This window comes from Antrostomus carolinensis, unplaced genomic scaffold, assembly GCF_000700745.2.
Source record: "Antrostomus carolinensis isolate BGI_N321 unplaced genomic scaffold, ASM70074v2 scaffold7858, whole genome shotgun sequence".
NCBI lineage: Eukaryota > Metazoa > Chordata > Aves > Caprimulgiformes > Caprimulgidae > Antrostomus > Antrostomus carolinensis.
Genome location: NW_010333619.1, coordinates 2,763 through 14,313, shown reverse-complemented (window position 1 = coordinate 14,313; position 11,551 = coordinate 2,763). Strand labels below are relative to the sequence as shown.

The window sequence follows — 11,551 nt, the reverse complement described above, 5'->3', positions numbered from 1 at the left end:
AGGATGCGGATCTTCTGTGCATCTAGTGTTATAACTGCCAGTCCCATGCAGATGTCAAAGGGTATGGCAGAAGATCCAAAGTGGCATCAAATCCCTATGTGCTAACACCTGAACGTCACCTAAAGATAAGCAATCTGATTTATGACAAACTCCTGAAAACACAATGCAATTTAACCATTCATACATGTACTTGAACACCTGAAAGTCACTATTTTCATGCAGTTAAAGGCTATGAATGTGGGCATCATAACTACAAATATGGCAGGGTATGAACTGTTTGTACAACCATAAGTACATATATTCATTGCAAACAGTAGTGAACACACCAAGTGAAGAATGACTTGATACCAAATCATGGACATTGGAACCAGCTGTATCTTTTTCTTCTGATACTGGACTCCCATTCTTTGGTCAGTCTCTCTCTTATGTTGGTGCAGTAAACGTTCCTATTTTTATTTCCTTCTGTTTTCCCTCCCAGAGGTGGTGACCCAAGAAATTCCTTAGGTAACTCAGCTGCCTATTTTATAGCAAGGTACAGATTTTTGAGGAAATGGAAGTCAAAAATAACAGTATTTCAAAACACTCCCTTCTCTTCTACCTCAGAAATCAACAACTTAAATATGGCTGCCACCAAATATTTTTATAACAGCGTATCTAGAAAGACACATAATGCAGTGTATTTAAACATACTTCTCCCCTCTCCACGGCTCAGGGCAGCTAGCTTAATAAAGGAAATTCCAGATACTTTTTAGGTTTGAAAACATGTAAAAGCACAAAAGGCAGCTGACTGACCATTCACGCTCCACAAAGGATACAGTACTTACCTTTAGAGAACATACTTTATTTAATATAAGTTTTTTGCTCCAATATACAAAATAGGGGACTGTAGTCCCAATTAACATTTACATAGTTACACAGCAAATAATTTCCACCATTTACAACAACTGACAACTTTCCCATGCTCCCCACTGTATTACAGCCAAGAAAAAAATCCTATAATGTTTTACACACCAATCAGTTACATTTTGTACTTCCTTGCCTCTTTTCTTTTTTTTTAAGTTGCAGTTTCTGATATCAGTTTAATTAAGAACTTAACAATTATTTCAGCTGCACTAAAAGAAAAAAATGAAATCTATAATTTGGAATACTATCTCAAAAACCCTATACAAAATAAAAGTCAGTATCTTATAAAAATACATTGCAGGAGTAAAACCAGGGATACAACAAAAATGTTTTAAATGTTGTTAGGGTATAAAATATTCAGTAACTAGCCTCAGCTTTCAACTACACACACAAAAAAAAAGAAAAAAAAGACTAAATATTTTCAATTAGTAAAAAGTAATGTGCCAGTTCTTTTACAATACTGTACCTTTAGTATGCAAAGGACTTCATCCTTCTAACATGCACCATTATTCAACTGATTCACCCCTTAACCCTTTTCCCACTGAAAGCTGAAAAAAGGTTGTAAAATTATTTAAATCCTTTAAGAAAAATCCAATCATATTTTCTGCATCTCCCACAATATTTAAGCTTTACTTTACAATGCTGGTAGTTTAATCAAGATACATAATTTTTTATAAAAGAATTGTAGCCAAACCAAGGCTTTAGAAACTTTGCATTTTACAAAAGCAATTTATTACAGTATGACAGTTGCTAAATAGCCCAATTTATTTAGTGACCCTGTTAAAGATTTGTTCAACTGAGTGAATAGGTGAAGTCATTTCCTGAGCTAAAAGATACAGGTAAGTAAATAGTCAGTTATAGCAGCAGACAGGAGACATTCTTTTTAAAAGTTGTAACAGTATCAATAAAATAACCTTAGAAAATTACAATAATGTGAAAATCACTAGCTGAAGAGGGAGTGACAAGGACATCCAAGACCTGATTGCCATAATCTGGAATGCACATTCCATGACTTTTCAGAAATTACATTCAGCTACTGTCAAACAACATACTGGTAACAAGAAGAATGTCAAATCACAATAGTTCACATTTCCTACAGATCAGGTGTTTTGTCAAGATTTAATTCTTAATGCTGTTCCATAAAACCAAATCACGGTAAACTGCCTAGTTTCAGAAATTTTCACCCTACAAGACTTAAGTACTATTACTTTTAAAGGAATGTGGTATCTTCAGTCTCATTAAATTCCAAGCCTATTTTTTTTTATTACTCAGACACACTTTTATACTTGAGACCTTGAGTGGTTTTTAAGATAATCACTCATGCCATTGGGAACAGAAGTGGATCAGTTTTTAGGAGAGGCAATCATATTCTGAAAATGGTTTACTTTGATCCAATTCATTCTAATTTGCTTAGAGTATAAAACATTAACAAATTATTAAAGAACTATAAAGACCAGAATACCACCACTGCATCATCATTTTCTTATGACATGCATTCTTAAAGTCTTCTATTTAAGAGCTTGATCACCTTTTTTTCTCTCATTAATGGAAAGAGGTTATTTTAATTTAATCAAATAAAGTACCTCACTTAGATACCAGTTCCTCCAGAAGGAAATCTCTCTTCTGTGTCATTTATTTTTACAGACATCGTAGGCATTGTTTTCAGAATTTATATTGGCTCTTCTTTAACATTTAAACATACTTAGTTTTAATTCAAAGTAATATATAAAATTTCCAATACTTTTTAGAATAAAGGACAATACACAAGATCCTAAGTAACAATAATTTATAAATAAAAATAAACTATTACAAACCAAATCTTTCCCCATACGGAGATTAAAAGCCATAATCTTGACTGATTGTTCCCGATCATACATTATAAATAATGTAAGCTTCTTCAGAGAAGCAAAACTTACTTGCCTCCCTGACACCAGTTTACATCTTCAGTTAAACTTCTACCATCAAGAAGGCAATTGTGTTGGGCCCATATAAATCTTCTTGCTTACATGTTAACCCTCCCAACCTTGTTCTTTTAAACTTAAGCACAGGAAACTAAGTTCACAAAGAGTCCTTTACCTTTTATACACAAAGCCTGTATAAAATAAAGATTTCTAATGCTCCTATTGCACCAGTCTGGCAGTGCAGTTAGAACCTGATTCAAATTCCACTGAAGTCCACGAAAGGTTCTCCAGTGACCTTAATGGGCTTTGAATTAGGACCACAGAGATAGTATTACCTAAAAGAAAGCTCCTGCAAGAGTGGCTGGTATCTCTCTTTTTGCTTATGGGATGCAGTGGAGATGTGTAGTCAGCGTGATACCTGAGCAAATAAAATGAAAATGATACAAAGGTTTTAAGAATCTCAAACTCTTTGCTCAGTTGTGTGCAAACTGTGCTACTGCCCCTGGAGCTCCCTGCTTTCCTTTTTTTCAGTGCTTGCTCCATTCCAAGATAGAGAAGATGCGAGGCATAAAAATCTCTCTTCACTACAGTTCCCCCTCAATCCCGAGACTGATAGAAGAGGATGTAACCAGACTCAGAGTTCTTTGAGATGTCTGATGTCAACCCGTAGAATTCTTCAATAGCTTGTGCATCAATTTTCTGCATGTAAAGACCCAAAATTTTAAAGTAAGAATATCTTGTGTAACATACACATAGCATTAAGTTCCACTCTAAAAACCACTGTCAAACAAAAATAACTTTAATATAATTACATAAAGTAATAAAATAAAAATAATTTTTAAACTTGTTACGTTTTGGTTTCCCCTCTGCCATCAACTGCACAGAGGGCTGCAGATATATATATTTTATATATAAATTTTTAAGTACTAAGTGAACCTACTATGACTGCAACCTTATGTGCATTGCTTACATGAATTTCACACAGAAAAGTTTTTAAGTTTGAGACTTTAAATTCAATATGAAGAATGTAAGTACAGACAATAATTTCTAAACCTAAGCAGTGTAAGCCAATTAGGAGCAGAGGAAAATAAGGAGAAGGCAGAGAATGAAGGATAACTTCTTCTATGTTTTTCCACACACAATGTTTGCCTGTGATCCTGTTAGATTGGAAAGCCTCCTTACAACCAAGATTTTAGTGGAAAAATGCAAAACTTCTGCTAAGAAGATTAAAAGAGTATTGTCTGGTTTCCATTGTCATAATTTTCAGCTAGAAAAAAAACTGAAAGCAAGCTCTCTTGCCACATTTTAAATCAGGGACAATTAGGCTACAAACAACAAAAAGGTGGAAATACAAATTTTCCTTCAGTTAGGCAGATTTATTTAACCTCATTCCCATTACTTGGAATAAAACCCCTCTCAGGAAGGAGTGAGCCATTCCAACTTGATGAACCAGGGGTCTAAGTGTCAATGAAATGTTTTAGATCTAAGAACAAAAAGATTCTTTCCTTCCTCTTTAGAAAGGCTAAGAGAAAAAAAAATACATTACTGCCAGGTGTTACTGCTTTGGAACTGGAGAGATTGGCCCTGATGTTTGTGAAATGATATGAGGTCTACTACATTCTGTTTTCCCTGGAGGAAAGTGAACTTTTGACCCTATTGAGACATTTCAATTTACTGTATATCTTGATAAGACACAGAGGCAATCCTTTCAGTTTTCCAACAGCTCTGCATACTTCCATGTTTTGTCATTTCCTGTCTGAAAAACTGTCCATAATGTGGCTTGTAGAGAAGAACTCTTCAATACCCTTGACTCATCTTGCCAATTAACAACGTAAGTTCAATACCTCACTCATTTTTCTTCTTTTCAATTATCTAGTTCTTGTCTATTGTAAGGAAAATGTAAACTATTCATTTAACAGATTTAATTAATTCCAATAAAGTCAGGAAAAGGATTTGGACAGCACAATCATACTTCTGTTCACACATGAGCATAGACAAGGGGGGAAAAAGCACGGTGACAGAACAGGCAAAAAACCTGAGATGATGTAAGGACACCAGCAGTTTCTGCTCTTAATAAAGAATAAAAGACAACTGATGAAACAGAAAGATGACAAAGTCAAAACTGGTGAAGGGAATTCTGCTGTTGCAAGAAATTAGTTAGAAACTTTTTAAAAAAAAAAAAAACAAAAAACCCCCAAACAAACAACAAACCCATAAGAATTCCTGGAAGTATGGCTAATATTAGCAAGAATACTACCACAGGTAAAAAGCTCCTGTTTCAGGGATTAACTTTTAAATTTTAGGGTGAAATCTCAAAAATATGAAATTTCTTCCTGTTTTGATATTTGTTACACCTTTGTCTGAAACAATCCATGATACTCAATAAAACAGACTACCAGATTGATCCATTCCATTAAATCATAAGGTCCTAGAAAATATGAACAAGCAGCTTGCTTCAAAAAATTGCCCTCAGAAGAGAACTGCAGTAAAACCAATTTACCTATATCTTCATTTGTCATGACTTCTGGCCACAGGAATAGCTTATTAAACAAAGGTGAAAGACAGAGGCCATAAATAAAGAAGCTTCTTTTATGAAGTAGGAAAACCAAAATGCAATTCAAAGTCTTGTACAGTTAAATTGTTAGGCACAGCTCTGCACTCAAAGTAATTGCTCATTTAGACTGGGATTGAACCTTCTTTTCATTAGCATACCAGTCCTTTTACCTTAAGTAATCATAAATACAAGGTGGGGTGCATGTGCTCTGGTTGGCATGAGAAAAAAGTGCAAGGTTACACAAAGCTTACCTCAACAATATCATCATCAAAAAGCAACCAAAAATCATGACTCTTCACTATTGCAATATAATGTCCTCTGTTGGGGCCACTGTAAAATAAAATTAGAAAAGAACACAGACAATAGCACACAAGTATGTACAAATGTATTTCATTAATATTTCTTTTTCTTGTATGTGGTGGTTTGTTTAATTACTTAACAGTAATTAAAACGGCTACCAGTACAAGTTCTGTTTGGGTATTTCTTTTCTTCCCCTCTGCCACTTATCTTCATAACAAGTCCTTACTTATCTTTATATTTAATATTACGCTAAAAAAAGGATGAGGAACAAGAAGCACAGGCACTGAAAATATAATTGAAATTTTTAGAAAAAGAGAGATAGAGAAGTGAAATCAAGAAAACATTCTGACAACCCCATTCTGATGATTCTGAACAGATCCCAAACTATTTCTGATCTTCAGAAAGAAAAAGCTGTAGAGCTGCTGTTCGTTAACAGTTCCAATCAGGAATCTATTTATCTGGTCCACCGTAAACAAAAAACTGAATTAAACTGACAGTTTAGAAGAATTCTCACAGCAATGAGAAGGGCCCTCAACTAAATTAAAACGGTTATAATGCACAGCTCTTCAGTTTATGGCAGATAAGAAATTTCTCCAGTTATGACAGAAAAAAAAAAAACCTTCTACACATGCCCTATTTCTAATCAGATTTCAAGTAAATAAATAATACACTTTCTGAAACAGCTGAACTTTACAATTGAAAGTGGACAACTAGTTTAAGCAGTACTGGAACTGTCTTAAGTGGCTAAAAGCACTCATACAATTTTTATGTCTAGATCAGGGAGGGAAGGTTGTCATCTGTGATGAACATGTCTGTATACCAAATCACATAAGCCAATGAAAATAGAGTTTATCTCCTTCCATGGCTCTGAGAATGGGTAAGTTTCCAAGACTGCAGCTTGAATGAAGGACAAAGAAATGGACAGAACTGGACAGAATGGTCAGAAATGGTCAGGTTCTATTTTCCCTAAAATCTAGAGCAAGAGTGTCCCAGAAGACTATGGTACAAAGGCTTATTTTCCAAAACTGTCCTGGTCAACTTGAGATCTAGTAATATTATCTCTGATCCTAGGTCTGTCTGGGGAGGAATGGGAGTGAGCATGGAACCAAGGGCAGTAACTGGCAACTAGAGGGTAGGTCTGCCGTATTGAGGGACTTCAAAAAGTTGGAAGAATGGCTTGATAAGAACCTCATGAAGCTTAACAAGTAAAAACGCAAACTCTTGTGCCAGGCGAACTCCATTCAACAGCACCAGCTGCAAACCAACTGGCTAGGTGGGCCCAGGAGGTCAACAAGATGAGCTGTTACCCAGCAGCACGTTATTTTGGTGACAGGGCTGAGCGTATGCAGGGCTGTACTGTAAGAGCAGTGCCAGCAGCGAGGTGATAATCCCTGCCACTTTGCATTCTGGGACCCAGAACTGGACACAGGATTCCAGACAGGACCGTGTCAGTTTGAGAGACTGATAAACTGGAGGAAGTCCAGTGGCCGGCCACTACATTTGTCAGAGTGTTACACCACCAGATGGTTGAAGAGAGTCTGAGGGAGCTGGCTTTATTCAGCCTGGAGAAGATTAAATGAGGAATCCAACAGCTGTCTTCCACTACCCAAAACAGCAAAGTTATAAAGAAATCAGGGCCAGGCTCTTCTCAGAAATGCAAAGTGAAAAGACAAGAGACAGTGGTCACAAACTGCAGCAACAGAAATTCTGACTGGTTTCGGGGGGGGGGAAGGGGTGTGTGTGGAAATCACCGTGGGAACATTGATGGACTAGAACAAATTGCCCAAAGAGGCAATGAAATCAGCAGTCCTAGTCATGAAACTGAACCCAGTGCAACCTAAACTACCATCCAAGTTAGCCCTGCTTTGAGCTTTAAGAGGTTGACCTCACAACATAAATTATTCTTTGATTCTAGATGTTAAATCATAATTTTCCACTTTGGGAGTTTTATTTACTTAAAAAGCAGTTTGTAGAGCAGCCCTGATTTTAAGACATGAAACCATAAGAACATTTGTTGAATATAGCAAAATCAAATACAAATCAACAGTCATATTTTGAAAGCAAGAAAACAAAGTAATCAACAAACCTCATAATTTACAGACATATTTCAGAAAAAGATTCTCAAGTCTTAAAAAAAACCCTACCCTAAAGGAAATGCTTTATAAAGGAATCTATCTGTTGATAATGCTTTCCTTCCTAAGAATGTTTGTGGGGTTTTTTTTAAATTATCATTAAATGTTATTACAGTTATAAGATACTATGCGTTTTATGTGTTTTTTACACATAGTTAAGTTGATACAAAGATCCCTCATGTGAAATACACTGTTACCACTTTCCACACAGATCTATCATGGCAAGAAAGCCATACATTCTGTCAGGATTGGTGGCATCTTCCCACAAAGTTTTCTTTCCCAATAAACTTTTCTTTTAAGAGGTCTTTAAATGCTGTTAAGAGTTAGATAATACTGGGTGTTTTGGTTTTTAAACATAGTTAAAGTTACACAGAAATCCCTTGCATAAAATAGAGTTATTACCTTCCACAATGAACTACCACAGCAACAAGGTCATACATTCTGTCAGGATTGGTGGCATCTCCTGAGGTGTTAAATAAGCGAAGCTCTAAAGGAAAAACTACTCTATAAGAGAGTTTTGTGTATCGATGCAGCTGATCCATGTATTTAAATCTCTTTAAATGGAGAGCTAGAATCATAGGCAGCTTTTTCACTTTCATCCTGAAAAAAAAAACAAAAAACAAACCCCAAACCAACAGTATTTCCAATATCCAGCCAAAACATTCAGTTAATAGCAACAAACAGAAAATTCATCTCACTGAAGTCTTTAAAAAATTTTGCAAGCATTAAAAGAAGCTCAAATAACTGTCTGTTTAACAAATACTGAACATGTCCCGTGTTGCTAAAGGTGGATTTTAACAATTGAGAGAATTGAAAATGTATTTAAAATAATAAGCTATAGTATATAATAATTATGAATTGAGAGAATTGAAAATGTATTTAAAATAAGCTATAGTATATTATAATTATTATAAAAGCCATGATGAACGCACATAATAATTTAGACACAATGACCTTATAGCACAGAATTCAAATTTTAAACAACACTTCCTTATAGCTTTCCTGAGCTCCCAAAAGCAAAACCTAGATCCCACTTTGTATACACTGGAGGGATTGCAACAAAGTTGTTCCAGAGATCCTGTTCCAGTTGAATTTCTTAGTAAACTAGCAAAGTCAAACAAGGTTTTAAAACAAGCTTTTTTACACCACTTTGTTACATATGTATTACTCCAAGTTTTCCTATCAAGCCATTCACTTAACACAGCCAAGGGATACAAACAGCCCACTGTTATTCACCTTACCACACACTACCCAAGTAAGACAATGCTCTGTTCTAACACCATAATTTTGTATAAATGTTGCAGCATTATTTTATGGGAGTCAAAGCCAGAAAGTGGTAATTGAGTTTTACTGAGGGCTCACTGGTCCCTTTCCCTAGTTTGAGGTCCCGAGATCTCACATCAGTGCCTACAGATCCTCATCAGCTAACCACAGCTTGCCTGGCAGCAAACGCAGGCTTCCACTCTCAGGAAGTGGAGAGCAAAATAAAATAAATTTGCCCATACTAACAGAGCAACCAAGGTAGAGTGTTCTGCTTCTTGGCAAAGCTAATTGCCTTAGAACAGCACTGTGCTGAATTTTTCAAACCGCCTTCAGCCCCAAAAGGCAGCTCAAAAGTCTCAACAATACAGCCCAGGTTTCAGATTTCTCTAAGACCATATTTTCAGAATGTCAGGAAATACATTTGTACAAGACAATTCTTTTTCAAAAGATAGGGGGCTGAGGACAAAATCCTTGAAAACTCACCTTCCTTCCCTTTTTCTCATGAAACTGAGGCTGATAGTAACCTGTCGGAAACCCTGCTAGACTCAAGCTTTCTCCATGGCCCACAAGGGAACTAGGAAATGAAAAAAGCTAAAGAGCAGAAAGATGATAGAAGCAACTATTTCTAGGGAGAGTTAAATTTTTATTACATTACTGAGATATGGATATAATTTCTGCTCTATTTCTTTTTTCAAAATGAAAGTCCTCTTCTTATAACACAGCTGTGTTTGATAATAGGAGTTCTTTCACTGGTGAAGAAATTCAGTACACCACCTTTGCTAGTTGAGTAGACATTATCACAGATGAGCTCCATGTCACAGAAATGGAAGAAAATTATGACTCTACTGAAACTGAACTGAAGTTTCCCCAAATGAAAAGCAAAATACAAACAATAGAAGCTGTGTTTTGCCAATATGGTAGTGCCTACAGTACAGGTTTATGTCAACACAGCTTATATTGGTCAGGGATCACATTACCTCCCACACAGAAAGAGAGCTAAGGCAACAAAAAACAACAGGACAAACCTGGCTTCGCAACCCTCTAGCACACACCAACTAGTAAGCTTGGGGCAACGCGTGAAGGCAGACTGGGCAGATGGGATAGGCCAAAAGCCAGGCGCTGAATCCATGGTAAACCAAATGACCAGGACCGGTGGTGCAAACAGTAGCGCATGTCAGTGTTCCCACCCCTTCAGCTCATATAAAAGCAGTCAAACACTTTCTCAGATCATAAATACCACACAGTACACAAAATCAGGGGTTCTTCAAAGCCGTAAACAAGACTAGTAGAATTATCTGGCATACAAAAAAATGGTTTTAAACATAATGAATTTCAGGCTTCCACAGAGCTTCTGATGCTTTTCAGGAGCACTATCAAGCAGCAGTTTAGTACAACTAATTATACACTTTTAAGAAACCAGAAATGCAGTTAAAAAAAAAGTTATAAGCCTCATTCTGACTTAATCAGAAAAAAGTGCTATCAAACTTATTTTTGCAGCAGTTGGAAAAATTATTTTATTATCAAGACAAAACCAAGTTTTAAAAAGTCACATGAAATCTGTGACTTTTCATTATTACTCATAATCTTTGATTAGTCACTGGCAGTTTGTTTTAACTTGTCTTTTTAATTTATTTTTGGTCTTAAGACCATTCTTTTCCTCATTTGTAAAATAAATAATGATCAAAGAGTCCCAAAATGCATTACATGGATTCTCATTACTCATGGAAGCAGGCTCATTGAATTCAAGCAAGAGGAATGCAACCAAGTTACCCTTAAGTGGAAGAAGAGTGAGAAAAATTAAGGGAAAAAGAATGTTCTCCCCTTGCCTCATTCACACACAAGGAAATACAAGAGTATTTTCATAAAATGCATGGATTATTTTTTATCCTCCCTGAGTCTGATGTACCTTTTATGTGCTTCCTGCTTACTGCGACATTCTTCACAGTAATACTTGTACTCACTGCACAGAGTTTCTGTATTGCTGAAACCCCTGAATAAAAAAAAAATAAAAAAATGCTATAGATAGTAGTTGCTTATCTGAAATATACATAGAAACATGTACAATATAAACATATTATACTCTTAAATCTACATAAGCTAAAATTTGCTAAGTTTGTGAGCTTTTAGTTTTACTTCCTCCTTTCTAGGTAATAGATAAAAGACAAAATTTGAAAATTGAGATTTTTGCACCTACCTTAAACAATGAGTGATTGAAGTATTCTGCTCCACATCAACTGAAAGGTCTAAGAAGTCTTCATCTTTGCTGCTTATCTGCAGGAAAAAAGAACCAATAGATTATAGCTAAAATCAGTTAAACTAATTTACCTCTTTTTCAGTACTGCTTTCTATTGACAGAACACATCTTTTATTTTACAACAGCCTTTTAAAAATTGTTACATGTGGCATTTCTATTTCAGAGATTTGCTAGACCTCTGTTTCTGATTTTCAGAAAGAGGAAGAGGGAAGAGTATATAAAGCCAGTTTTCATTATATTGTGA

At 35.6% G+C, this 11,551-nt stretch overlaps 1 protein-coding gene across 1 annotated transcript; it reads right to left on the bottom strand.

Annotated features, from left to right (window-relative positions):
- Nucleotides 1–2,322: 2,322 nt before the first annotated feature.
- Nucleotides 2,323–11,324, bottom strand: LOC104529575 (ubiquitin carboxyl-terminal hydrolase 12; the record flags this gene model as incomplete). Its single annotated transcript, XM_010173914.2, has 5 exons — nt 2,323–3,503; nt 5,610–5,688; nt 8,193–8,390; nt 10,960–11,043; nt 11,248–11,324. Coding segments are annotated over 5 exons (540 nt in total), but the record flags the coding sequence as incomplete, so codon positions are not given.
- Nucleotides 11,325–11,551: the final 227 nt, after the last annotated feature.